At 41.1% G+C, this 14,157-nt stretch overlaps 2 protein-coding genes across 2 annotated transcripts; both read right to left on the bottom strand.

Moving 5' to 3' along the window:
• Positions 1 to 240: 240 nt before the first annotated feature.
• LOC103698543 (chromatin assembly factor 1 subunit A-like) lies at positions 241 to 1,101 on the bottom strand. Its single transcript, XM_039125190.1, has 2 exons — positions 705 to 1,101; positions 241 to 560 (listed from the first exon to the last, which is right to left on the bottom strand). Coding segments are annotated over exons 1-2 (372 nt in total). The 5' UTR covers positions 1,076 to 1,101; the 3' UTR covers positions 241 to 559.
• Positions 1,102 to 1,202: 101 nt separating this feature from the next.
• On the bottom strand, positions 1,203 to 13,385 carry LOC113463291. The gene is made up of 4 exons (XM_039126198.1): positions 13,081 to 13,385; positions 12,898 to 12,990; positions 12,717 to 12,770; positions 1,203 to 1,229 (listed from the first exon to the last, which is right to left on the bottom strand). Exons 1-4 carry the CDS (start codon positions 13,207 to 13,209, stop codon positions 1,203 to 1,205), a joined length of 303 nt encoding a protein of 100 aa, XP_038982126.1. The 5' UTR covers positions 13,210 to 13,385.
• Positions 13,386 to 14,157: the final 772 nt, after the last annotated feature.

The raw sequence follows: 14,157 nt of genomic DNA, 5'->3' as shown, positions 1-14,157 counted from the left end.
AAAATGGTCACTGAATGTCTATCTTCCCCCACCAATAGTTTGGTCGCATAATGTATTGGAATGCATTGGCAACAAACATTTTTTGGTGGTAGAAAGTATTAACCTGTATTTAATTAATAATTCAAATTATAAGCGTAATATTTATTTTTAGGCTCACTCCAAATCCTGTACAAACAATACAGCCTATCCAATATCCATATTGCACAATACATTTGCTCATCCAAATAGAAGTATACACAATGTTGGAGAATCCATAATCATTCATTATAAATATCATCATCTATAAGTCTAAAGTCAAGCATACCTATTAACTATACATCAAAATGTTTCATCCATACCATATGTTAAGGTGATAATCATCACCAAACACATCAAAATGTAAATTAAAAATTCTAAAAAATCTGATGTTGCTATTCATCCAAACAACCATCATGTAGACAAAAATATTCTTATACTAAAAACTAGATTCTGCTTGTAGACAACTCTACCATGATCATCTGAACAAAAGCTATCCATGTACCAGAAACTAGATTTCACATGCTCATAACTCCACCATGTATCTGAGAAAGCAAAAAAGAATACACAATCAATAACCACATGTGAATAATAATAAACTAAAATTCAAGTATAAGTTCACAATGACATTTCATTTAATTTGGTCCAAATCTCTAAATAACCTACGTAATATAAATGAGAATACATACCAACGAGTATTTGTACCACCAGTTGAATACATGGCTCCATCATGATGGATAGATGACTTGTGCGTTTGAGTCTTTCCCTTTAAGAACTCTGTCACCAAACTTGTAAGATGTGCAATTTGCTTCTGTTCTTCCTCTCGCTCTTTCTTTTCCTCCTCACGCTCTCTCCTCTCCTGCTCCAATTGCCTCCGCAACTCCTCACGCTCTATCTCATGCTCCGTCTTCATCTCTTCCATCTCAGCTTTAAGTTTCTGCAACTCCCCAACATGGTCTTGTGACACACGACTAGGTGTGGAAGAAGATGAAGAGGGCTTCGGCCCATCCCCAAATCCAAGAATGTATCTCTTTCTTTTTCCAAGTGTCTGCCTAGACATCTCCTCTGATGTTAATTGCACACCGGACTGGGAAGATTCTTCTCGCAAACTTAACATCTTTGACTGTCAATGCAAAGGTAACAACAGAATTAAATGTATATAAAATTTGGCACGGGCAGAAACTGATTTAAATGATTATTGAGATTTTAGATACCTACATGTTTCATGGCGCAAATAGGATCAATCCACTCTTTGTTCTTCTTGGTATGCGTTTTTGTGGAGTGATTGATTAAAACCCCATTTGATTTTGATGAGCTCAAAGCATTTGAGTATATCTTGTGATTACTAATGAATTCAATTGAGTGTTTCAGTGAAAATCCTGTCCAAGTGTCTCTAGAATTGGTTCATAGTATTTTGGATAAGTTAAGAAGTCTGCTGAACCAAAGTCTGAGACTCGAGTCGACTCCCGAGTATCACGAGTCGACTCCAAGCGTATCAAGTTCACTGGCACGAGCTCGAGTCGACTCCAGACTAGTACGAGTCGACTCCGACTGAGAACAGAAAGAAGAACAGAAAGCCTCATCTCAGAACCTGTCAACGAGTCGACTCCTGAAGTGCGCGAGTCGACTCCAATGATCAACGAGTCGACTCCAGGGTAGAAAGAGTCGACTCCAAGAGGTACACAAAGAAAAGTCAGAGAGCAGTTTTCGAGTCTGAGATTCGAGTCGACTCCCAGACAGCTCGAGTCGACTCCAAGACAAGCTTCACGTCAAAAGGCAGAAGACCAACTTTCGGAAACTGAGAGCCGAGTCGACTCCAAGGAAGTTCGAGTCGACTCCAAGACTGGATGAGCCAAAAGACAGAATCGGGAGTTCGGGCTCTGAGATTCGAGTCGACTCCAAGGACAGTCGAGTCGACTCGAGTGGACAAAATTCAAAATTGGATCCACGGACTTCAGTGGATGAGCCGACTCCAAAATTGCCAGGTCAGCTCCAGAAGTTGGCGAGTCGACTCCGGGTCAAGACGAGTCGACTCCCAGTCGTGACGGCAACTTTAATTCAAATTTGGAACAGTTGCCGAGTCGACTCCGGAAAAGCTTGAGTCGACTCCCGCTACAGCCGAGTCGACTCCTGATCGCGCGAGTCGACTCCAACCCACCAACGGTTATATTGTCAGGCTGCGCAGAGTGTGCAGAACGGGCAGAAAAAGCAGTGTAACGGCTAGTTTCCGTGGGGGTTGGCTTAAATAGCCACAGAAGACTGTAACAAGGCAGAGAACATTCATTCCACTCCAACTAATCAAGGATTCAAGCTCTGCAACGTGCTCTTCAACGAAAAAGGGAAGATCTGCATTTACAGCTCCACCTACATCTTCCCAGCAATTAAAAGCCTTCTCCTCCAGCATTCAAGTCGACTACACATTCGAGAGGAGACCGGAGTTCAAGAAGCCATTCCTCTACTTCAGCTTAAAAGCGTTTGAGGGCTTCTAAACTCCTCTTTTGATTATATTGTTTTACATCTGCTTTTGAGAAGCTTATTCTCCTTTCTTTCTATAACTTGTATTTACTTGGTTCAATCGGGGGATTGAATCAAGGGGATTAAGGTTGGTTGGTGAGCCAAGTTAAAACCAACGTGTGTAAGGGTTTGATTGTGAGCCCGAGAAAACAATCGGGGTTGGTTCTAGTCGGTGAGCCTGGGAAAACCGACTGAGTTCGTTGTGAACTCGTAAAACAACAAGTTTGGTTGTGAGCTTGCAAAACAACCAGCTGTAATCCAAGGGGGTTATAGTGAATTCCCAAGAGAGACTTGGGGAGTGGACGTAGGAGCAAGGGGTAGCTCCGAACCACTATAAAACTCTGTGTTTGCATTGGATTGTCTCTTCTCTTCTTCCTCTCACATCACTCACAGCACTTAGCATTAATTAAATAACTTGCAATAGTTTTTAATTAATCATCCTTAAAGTTTTAAATATCTAAATTAATTTAAAACCCAATTCACCCCCCCTTGGGTTGTCTATCTGGGCAATAAGTGGTATCAGAGCCAAAAACTCTTCCACTCAAGAGTTAAAAGATCAAAATGACAACCCCATTTGGATCTTCTCACATTGAGGGTCAGTCCACCCAAAGACCCCCTTTCTTCAATGGATCCGACTACTCATACTGGAAGGCTAGGATGAGAATATTCGTCCAAGCCCAAGACTATGAGATGTGGACCATTGTAGTGAATGGCCCATACATCCCATCTACATATGTAGAGGGTGTTAAGGTACCCAAATTAGAAAAGGATTGGGATGAACATGACATGAGGAAGGCACAATTAAACTCTAAAGCTATGAATGTGTTTTATTGTGCCTTAGATAGAAATGAATTCAATAGGGTCTCTACTTGCAACTCTGCAAAAGAGATCTGGGATAGACTTGAAGTGACCCATGAGGGCACGAATCAAGTTAAAGAGTCCAAAATTAATATATTGGTTCATAAGTATGAACTATTTAAAATGGATTCTAATGAGACAATCACTAGCATGTTCACTAGGTTTACTGACATTGTCAATGGCCTAAAAAGCCTTGGCAAGAGCTATACTAACAGTGATCTTGTCAGGAAAATACTTCGCTGTCTACCAAGGTCATGGGAAGCCAAGGTGACGGCAATCCAAGAAGCTAAAGACTTGAACAAGCTTCCACTCGAAGAGCTCCTTGGATCCCTAATGACTCACGAGCTAACCATGAAGCAACACAGCGAAGAAGAGTCCTCCCATAAGAAAAAGGTAATAGCACTTAAATCTACTTCATCTAACAAGGACTTGTCCTGCAGTAGCAGCAGTGAAGAAGAAGAACATGAGGAAGATGATGGTGAGGCTCTTCTTGTGCGCAAGTTCAAGAGATTCATCAACCACAAGAAGTCCTATCATCAAAGGAGAGGCCCCTCAAATTTCTACCGCAAGGACAAAGGTAAGGAAAGGGAAAACGAGGGGATTGGGTGTTACGAGTGCAAGAAGCCGGGTCACATAAGAGCAGAGTGCCCCTTACTGAAGAAGGGGAGTAAGTACAAGAAGAAGAAGGCTCTTGTCACTACACTATCCGACTCCGACTCATCATCCTCCTCATCAGATGATGAATAAGAAGAGAAGGCCAATTTCTGCTTCATGGCCAACGAAAACGAGGTAACTTCCGATACGCATCTTGATTTTTCTTTTGATGAACTTTATGATGCATTTAATGAGTTAATGGTAGAATATAAGGCTATAAATCTTAAGAATAAAGAACTGAAAATAGCTAATCAATCATACCTACATAAATACGATAAATTAGTTAAGGATAAGGACTTAATCACCAAAGAAAATATTGAACTTAAAACAAGCAACCAACTTTTAACTCAAAAGACTAACACCTTAACTAAAGATAATGAAAAACTAACTAAGGAATTTTCAGAACTTAAAAAACATAAACAAACCTTAGATAAGGATCTTACAAAAGAACTTAATGATCTAAAAGCAGAAAATCAAACACTAACTAAAGAACTTAACAAATACAAATCCTTAGTTGAAAAATTTACATATAGTTCTGAAAAATTAAATATGATACTAAATAGTCAACGAGCAGTATTTAATAAAGCGGGTTTAGGGTATAAACCAAGAAATAAACAAAAACTTCTTAGTAACTTCTTTGTTAAAGCTGGAGAAACTAAAACTAAGAAAATAACCTGCTTTTGTTGTGGAACTATAGGACATAAGGCAAATGCATGTGACTATAGGAAAAGTAAAACAAAAAGGAAAATTAAAAGGGTATGGATTCCAAAAGGAACCAACTTGACTAACCATGAAGGACCCAAGAAAACTTGGGTACCTAAGATGACATGATTTGCTTGTGTAGGAGTGTCTTGCAGCCAAGGTCAACAAAAACCGCTGGTATTTGGATAGTGGCTGCTCAAGGCACATGACGGGTGATAAAGATCAATTTTTCATCCTTGAAGCTAAGAAGGGAGGTGCTGTGACTTTTGGAGACAACAACCAAGGTCATATCATTGGTATTGGTAAAGTTCAAATCACCCCTTCTACTTTTATAGATAATGTTAGATATGTTGATGGTCTTAAGCATAACTTGTTAAGCATTAGTCAATTATGTGATATAGGATATGATGTTATGTTTAAACCATCACTATGTATTATAACAAATCCTAATGATAATAGTTTAGTTTTTAAAGGGATTAGACGTGGTAATGTATATGTTGTAGACCTAGATGATCTTGCAAAACATAACCAATGTTTAGTTGTTAATGAAACTAAAGAAAATGATGCTAGTTGGTTATGGCACCGTAAGTTAGGTCATGCAAGCATGGACACAATAACTAAACTAGTTAAAAGAGACTCCGTGATAGGTTTGCCAAAATTGAAATTTGAAAAGAACAAAATATGTGAAGCATGTCAATTTGGCAAACAATCTAGGAACTCTTTTAAATCCATAAAATGTGTCTCTACCTCTAGGCCTCTAGAATTATTACACATGGACCTATTTGGTCCAACTAGAACAACAAGCCTAGGTGGAAATAAATATGGTCTAGTTATAGTAGATGATTACTCTAGGTACACATGGGTCATGTTCCTAGCACATAAGGATCAAGCATTTTCTGTTTTTAAGAAGTTCCATAAGGAAGTAACAAATGCTAGAGAGTCTTCAGTCATAGCCATTAGAAGTGACCATGGTACCGAATTCGAAAATCAATCATTTGATGAATTTTGTAGTAAAAAGGGGATAACCCATAATTTCTCAGCACCTAGGACACCACAACAAAATGGAGTTGTGGAAAGGAAGAATAGAACACTAGAGAAAATGGCTAGAAATATGTTATGTGAAAGTAACCTCCCTAAGTACTTTTGGGGAGAAGCCATTAATACCTCTTGTCACATATTAAATAGAGTTCTATTGAGACCCATTATAAAGAAAACACCTTATGAACTGTGGAAAAACAGAAAACCAAAGGTTAATTATATTCATGTTTTTGGATGTAGGTGTTTTGTGCATAATAATGGGAAAGACAATCTAGGGAAATTTGACCCTAAATCTGATGAAGGAATATTCTTAGGTTATTCTACAACTAGTAAAGCCTATAGAGTATTTAATAAAAGAACCTTAGTCATAGAAGAATCTATACATGTAGTATTTGATGACTCTAGTGACATCTCCTCTAGTAAGAAAGTTAATTTTGATGATGATGTTGAAATACTTGAGGAAAAGATAGATGAGATGGGATTACAAGATGATAATCAAAAGTTGATTGAAGGAGAATCATCAAGCCAAGAGGCTATTGTGGATCATGGGCTAACAAAAGCTTGGAGGTATGCTCACGGGCATCCTAAGGAACTCATTCTAGATGATCCATCTCAACCGGTTAGGACTAGAGCTTCACTAAGAAATCTAAATAACCATCTAGCTTTTGTTTCACACTTTGAGCCCAAACATATAGAAGAAGCCGAAAATGATGTAAATTGGATAAATGCAATGCAAGAAGAACTAAACCAATTTACTAGAAACAAAGTGTGGGATCTAGTAGAGAGGCCTTCTGAATATCCAATTATAGGTACAAAATGGATATATAAAAATAAGCTAGATGAAAATGAAATTGTTATAAGGAATAAGGCTAGACTAGTGGCAAAGGGTTATAATCAAGAAGAAGGCATAGATTTTGATGAAACCTTTGCTCCCGTAGCTAGACTTGAGGCTATTAGACTATTATTAGCATATGCATGCTCTAAGGATTTCAAACTATTTCAAATGGATGTAAAAAGTGCATTTTTAAATGGGTATATAAATGAGGAAGTGTATGTAGAACAACCTCCTGGTTTTGAAAATCATCAATACCCTAATCATGTGTATAAACTGAACAAAGCACTTTATGGATTAAAACAAGCACCTAGAGCATGGTATGAGAGACTTAGTAAATTCCTATTAGAACATGAATTCTCTAGGGGAAATGTAGACACAACATTATTTTTGAAAATGCAAAACAAAGATATGTTATTAGTACAGATTTATGTTGATGATATCATTTTCGGTGTTACTAACAATCGCCTCTGCGAAGAGTTTGCTGATTTGATGCAGAGTGAGTTTGAGATGAGCATGATGGGAGAGCTGAACTACTTCCTCGGGCTTCAAATCAAATAATCTGAAGGAGGCATCTTCATCAATCAAGCAAAATATGTCAAGGAGATGCTCAAGAAGTTTGATATGGAAGGAAACAAATCAATCAGCACCCCCATGAGCTCATCATGCAAATTAGATCAAGATGAATCAGGTAAATCTGTAGATCAAAAACTTTATAGAGGTATGATAGGATCTTTACTATATCTTACTGCAAGTAGACCTGATATTATGTTTAGTGTTTGCATGTGTGCTAGATATCAGGCTAATCCTAAAGAATCACACCTAGCTACAGTTAAGAGAATTTTTAAATACTTAATAGGAACTAAGAACATTGGGCTATGGTACTCTAAAGAATCTAGCCTAAACTTAATAGGGTACACAGATTCAGACTTTGCTGGATGTAAGCTTGATAGAAAAAGTACCAGCGGGTCGTGTCAGTTTCTAGGAGAAAACCTAATCTCATGGTTTAGCAAGAAACAAAACTCGGTTGCATTATCCACTGCTGAAGCTGAATATGTGGCAGCCGGGAGTTGTTGTGCTCAAATCTTGTGGATTAAACAACAATTAGAAGATTATGGCATTAAACAAGATAAAATTTCCATTAATTGTGATAATACAAGTGCCATAAATCTAACTAAAAATCCAATTCAACATTCAAGAACTAAACACATTGAGATAAGACATCACTTCATAAGAGATCATGTATTGAATGGTGATGTGACACTCCAATTTGTTTGTACTAATAATCAATTAGCAGATATTTTTACAAAACCCCTAAGTGAAGAGAGGTTTAGCGTGCTTAGGAGGGGATTAGGAGTGATTGATCCATCCTAGTGGGAGTTTCCACTAGATTAATTGATTTTGATGATTAATATGCGGTTAAAATAGAGTTTACATTCAATGATCATCAAATCAGATCCCAATTAGGTGATTTTCCCTCATTTGGCACGGTTATAGCATGACTTTTAGGTGCGTGCCAAGGTTAGAGACGACTCGAGTAAGTTTCAGAGCCGGCTCCTAAGGGGGAGTCGACTCGCGCATTTGCGGGAGTCGACTCGCAAAGATGGCAGCTGAGGGGGAGTCGACTCGCACATTGTCGGGAGTCGACTCGAAGTCTACAGGCGCATAAGGAGAGTCGACTCGCGCATATTCTGGAGTCGACTCGAGGTCGTGTCGACTCGCGACTCAGGGAAGTCGACTCGCAGTCGGGATCCGACTTTTTAACCCTAGGTTTGTCGTTTCGCAAACACTTTTCTTTCAAGCCGCCACTGTTCAAAAAGCCCTAGAGCCGACTCCTAGGTCTTCCCCAATCGTCTCCAACCTCTGTTCGGTCGATTTTTCACCGGTTCTTAGGGTTTTCGTCCGTTCCTAGATCGTCTCCGGTCCGTCCCGAGTCTCCTCCGTCGACCTTTCTCCGTCCTCTAGGTGTTTCTTCCTGTTTAGGTCAAGATGCCTCGTAAGACCGTGGTTAGGAAGAGGTCCCGTCCCGAGGCCGGTCCCGAGCGGCGCTCCAAGGCGCGGCACGATCCCGCGAGGCAACCACCTCCGGCTCGTTCCCCGCCTAGGGCGGTTCCCGCGAGGCCATTGGCCGGGAAGGTCGTCTCCACCGGGAGGTATGTCGATTTCGACTTCCTCTCCCGGGAAGGGTTCACCATAGGTGAAAGACTTAGGGTCCAGGGCTTAGAGTTCTTCCTTACATTGGATCTCCCCACATATCCAGGGCTCGTTAGAGAGTTTTACGGTACCGTCCATCGGGGAGATGGGGGTATCGAGGGCACAGTAGCCGGTGTCCCTGTGTTTGTCACGGAGGATCTTATTGGCCACATCCTCCACCTTCCACTAGTTGGGGTGGCTCCCGCACACCCTGAGGATAGAGTTGAGGCCCTTACGGTCGTCTTAGGGCATCCACCTCAGTCCCCCCTAGACGAGGTATCTGCTAGCTCACTTCCTGTTGAAGTGAGAATCCTTTTGAGTATTCTGTCCAGGTCTGTCTTCCCTAAGACAGGAAGATTTGATTTTGTAAATGAGAGGGACCTAGCTATTATGTCTTACATTCTTCAGGACACCCCGGTCAACTTCCCCAAACTCATATATCGGTATATGTGTGAGCCCCTAGATAGACCTAGGCTCACCCTCCCATACGGCATGATTTTTACTCTTCTCTTTAGGGAGTACGAGATTCCCATTCCTGAGAGGGAACCCTCTCGTGCATTGCGATGGACAGATCGCTTGTGTACGGGGACCATGCACAGGATGGGGTTTCGGAAGAGAGAGGGGGTATGGGTTAGGAAGTCTACCCTCACCGCTCAGACCACCAGACCTTCACCCAGTCCTGAGCCCGATTCAGACTACCCAGACCTTCCAGACCATCCAGACCTTCCATCCACTCCTCCTGCTCCTACCACCTCCGCCGGACCTTCCTCCTCGGCACCACCCTCTATGACGGTCCGGATTGATCCTGAGCAGCTCCGGGAGCTGCGACAGGAGATAGTCAGAGAGGTGAGGGATGAGCTGCTTCGGGAGCTCCGAGGTGCGGTGCCTGCTCCCACTCCTGCACCCGTATCTTCTCAGTTGGTCCCTTCCTTGACAGCCGTGACTGACATGACGGCTCATGTACGGGAAGAGATCTACAATGTCCGGAGTTTGGTCCAGGCCCAGTTCTACAGCATGAGTGAGGTCACGAGCTCCACTCGACAGATGCGAGAGGAGATAGGTCGTGACATGCACACCACCACCGAGGGGGCCGAGCGCTTGGCGAATGTACTCATCGACAAGCTGGACGCACTTCAGACATCAGTGACTGGGCTTCAGGCGTCGGTGACAGAGCTCTCCACTACACATAGCAGAGCCACCACGTCTATCATCACACAGCTTGGCCATGTCACAGATGCAGTCACCCTCCTCATGGAGCAGAGCCGATTGAGAGGAGGAGCACCATCCTCGAGAGGAGGAGCCACATCCTCGAGAGGAGGAGCCACATCCTCCAGAGGAGGAGATGCATCATCGAGAGGGGGAGATACATCCTCGAGGGGGGGATCTTCATCCTCGAGGAGACCATAGATGTTCTTTTTGCTTTGTTTTGTATTGCTTTGCTTTACGTATTGTATGCTCAAATTTATTCACATTCATATCAATACAATGAGTAGATATCTTATCTTCATTTCTGTGCCATTTGATGATTGGTTGTGCCATTGATTGTGTGTGATTACCTCCTTTTTGATATGATGACAAAAAGGGGGAGAAATATGTATACAATATGTAAAAGGGGAGAAATATGGATGAAATATGTAAAAGAAATCAATGGAAATCAATAAAAAGACACACAAATTTGTTCTAAGTGGATTCGGTACCTCGAGGCTCATTATCTCTCTTTTGGGGCTCCTAATGGAGTAATCTCCAGAATCTATTCAAGGGATATTCGGAGATTAGCTGAATCCTACTCAAGAACAAATTGACAGATTTTCCCTCTAAAAACAAAAAATTCAGTTCAAAAACTTCAAAGCATTAAAAGGAAATTCAGAGAATCAAAACATAGTTGAATGCATATGTTGAGGGGGAGAATCTGAATTTTAATCAAGCTAAATCATTAATGACATATAAGCCAAACAATTGATTGCATAATATGAAGGCTTATATAATTCCAAATGAAAGGGGGAGCTTTAACTCCGAAATTTGTTGTTTCACTCCTTTCAAACTTGGATAAATTAAATTATCAGACATTTGAATTCATTTATGGTTTTTGTTTCATTATTTATTGAGCAAGTCATTTTATATATACTCAAAGTTTTGTCATCATCAAAAAGGGGGAGATTGTGGAGTGATTGATTAAAACCCCATTTGATTTTGATAAGCTCAAAGCATTTGAGTATATCTTGTGATTACTAATGAATTCAATTGAGTGTTTCAGTGAAAATCCTGTCCAAGTGTCTCTAGAATTGGTTCATAGTATTTTGGATAAGTTAAGAAGTCTGCTGAACCAAAGTCTGAGACTCGAGTCGACTCCCGAGTATCACGAGTCGACTCCAAGCGTATCAAGTTCACTGGCACGAGCTCGAGTCGACTCCAGACTAGTACGAGTCGACTCCGACTGAGAACAGAAAGAAGAACAAAAAGCCTCATCTCAGAACCTGTCAACGAGTCGACTTCTGAAGTGCGCGAGTCGACTCCAATGATCAACGAGTCGACTCCAGGGTAGAAAGAGTCGACTCCAAGAGGTACACAAAGAAAAGTCAGAGAGCAGTTTTCGAGTCTGAGATTCGAGTCGACTCCCAGACAGCTCGAGTCGACTCCAAGACAAGCTTCACGTCAAAAGGCAGAAGACCAACTTTCGGAAACTGAGAGCCGAGTCGACTCCAAGGAAGTTCGAGTCGACTCCAAGACTGGATGAGCCAAAAGACAGAATCGGAAGTTCGGGCTCTGAGATTCGAGTCGACTCCAAGGACAGTCGAGTCGACTCGAGTGGACAAAATTCAAAATTGGATCCACGGACTTCAGTGGATGAGCCGACTCCAAAATTGCCAGGTCAGCTCCAGAAGTTGGCGAGTCGACTCCGGGTCAAGACGAGTCGACTCCCAGTCATGACGGCAACTTTAATTCAAATTTGGAACAGTTGCCGAGTCGACTCCGGAAAAGCTTGAGTCGACTCCCGCTACAGCCGAGTCGACTCCTGATCGCGCGAGTCGACTCCAACCCACCAACGGTCATATTGTCAGGCTGCGCAGAGTATGCAGAACGGGCAGAAAAAGCAGTGTAACGGCTAGTTTCTGTGGGGGTTGGCTTAAATAGCCACAGAAGACTGTAGCAAGGCAGAGAACATTCATTCCACTCCAACTAATCAAGGATTCAAGCTCTGCAACGTGCTCTTCAACGAAAAAGGGAAGATCTGCATTTACAGCTCCACCTACATCTTCCCAGCAATTAAAAGCCTTCTCCTCCAGCATTCAAGTCGACTACACATTCGAGAGGAGACCGGAGTTCAAGAAGCCATTCCTCTACTTCAGCTTAAAAGCGTTTGAGGGCTTCTAATCTCCTCTTTTGATTATATTGTTTTACATCTACTTTTGAGAAGCTTATTCTCCTTTCTTTCTATAACTTGTATTTACTTGGTTCAATCGGGGGATTGAATCAAGGGGATTAAGGTTGGTTGGTGAGCCAAGTTAAAACCAACGTGTGTAAGGGTTTGATTGTGAGCCCGGGAAAACAATCGGGGTTGGTTCTAGTCGGTGAGCCTGGGAAAACCGACTGAGTTCGTTGTGAGCTCGTAAAACAACAAGTTTGGTTGTGAGCTTGCAAAACAACCAGCTGTAATCCAAGGGGGTTATAGTGAATTCCCAAGAGAGACTTGGGGAGTGGACGTAGGAGCAAGGGCTAGCTCCGAACCACTATAAAACTCTGTGTTTGCATTGGATTGTCTCTTCTCTTCTTCCTCTCACATCACTCACAGCACTTAGCATTAATTAAATAACTTGCAATAGTTTTTAATTAATCATCCTTAAAGTTTTAAATATCTAAATTAATTTAAAACCCAATTCACCCCCCCTCTTGGGTTGTCTATCTGGGCAACAGTTTTCTTATAGAATTCTAAAAATTCAAGATTTTCATAACCATTAAACTCCGGCTGCAAAGTGTAATTTAGATTAGCATATAGCCACTACATAATAAGAAAACTAAAATAACTGACAGATCTACTTGCATAAAAGGATTCCAAAAATATAGTTGCAGCAAACTAGAATAAAACATATTACCTGTATAGTCATTGTTGCAACAAATGACCGAGATCCTGAACAATGATTGTACTCAAGCTTTTTCCTATTCTTTTTGCCAGCTTTTGATCTCACCTTCAAAAAAATACAAATTAAAAATCTAAAGAAAACATTATGATCAAATATTTTACTTATAAACTCTGAAGCACTAAATATGTAAGTTACCTTGTGTTCTTTGCTTTTCCACACATCGTCAATTAAGTGGCGCCAATCCTCTTGAGTCACTTGTTCGTATGGATGACTATAAGGATCCACATGTAAGACGTTCTTAAGATGCTTGTAATGCAATTTCATATTGTGCCTCCAATTTCTATGAATATTGTAGCATTTTCTGTGGACAGCTTGCTGAGCTACTAGATTGCCATGATAATCATCCGAGATTTTGAACTTGTCCTAAAAACATAAGTAAAATCATTATGTAGTATGATCAATGCAACTATTACAAGTACCTAAAAAAATATTGTGCAATAAATAATTACAAGGACAGATTGTATGATAGCAGATTGAGTAGCCTCGTCTACATGCTGCCACGTCGGTATGCCCTTAATTGGATACATTCTTCTAATATACACCCCCAACAGATTGGCTACCTTTGGGGCATTAATACCACATAAAGCATCCACTCATCAAGTACTGGAACAGAGAGCTTTTCTCCACTATTCTGGGCAATGAGCTTATCAATTCCTTTTCCAACTGTCTTACCCCGTATGCGCTTTGATGATGAACCTGCTAAAATACTTAAATACTTTAGGCCATAAGACAAACCTGCTAGTGATAGACAAAGAGAACGCAAAAAAAAAACACAAATATCTTAGCAATAACAAGATTCAGAAAGATGAGTTTTCTCACCCACGCTGTTGGCAATAATAGGTGGACTTGAAAGCTCGTGGGTTTGTTGGGTAGAAAAGGTGGGGAGCAGAGTAGGTTGGGCAGCCATCACGGGCACAAGTTCAGCATCTCTAGAAGAATTCAATCCTTCATTATCAGATGGCAGATACTCTTCATCATCATCGCCATTGCTAATCTTGTTCGGTCCTTCATTACCATTCTGATTTGAACCAAACAATGCCTTGGACATGCCCGGTATGCCAAGAGCCTCTAATCTCATTGAGTTCATTTCAATCCTTTTTTGCCTTTGCCTTTCGTATCCCGTCAGCTTCTGGGACAAGCACCTAGGCTTCACAAATTTTTTACCTACTTTGTGCATCTTTCACAATAAAAACCAGATAGATACATTACATT

The sequence above is a fragment of the Phoenix dactylifera genome, chromosome 4 (assembly GCF_009389715.1).
Source record: "Phoenix dactylifera cultivar Barhee BC4 chromosome 4, palm_55x_up_171113_PBpolish2nd_filt_p, whole genome shotgun sequence".
In the NCBI taxonomy this organism is placed as follows: domain Eukaryota; kingdom Viridiplantae; phylum Streptophyta; class Magnoliopsida; order Arecales; family Arecaceae; genus Phoenix; species Phoenix dactylifera.
The sequence above is the reverse complement of the archived record's forward strand: the minus strand, read 5'-3'. Positions and strand labels throughout refer to the sequence as shown.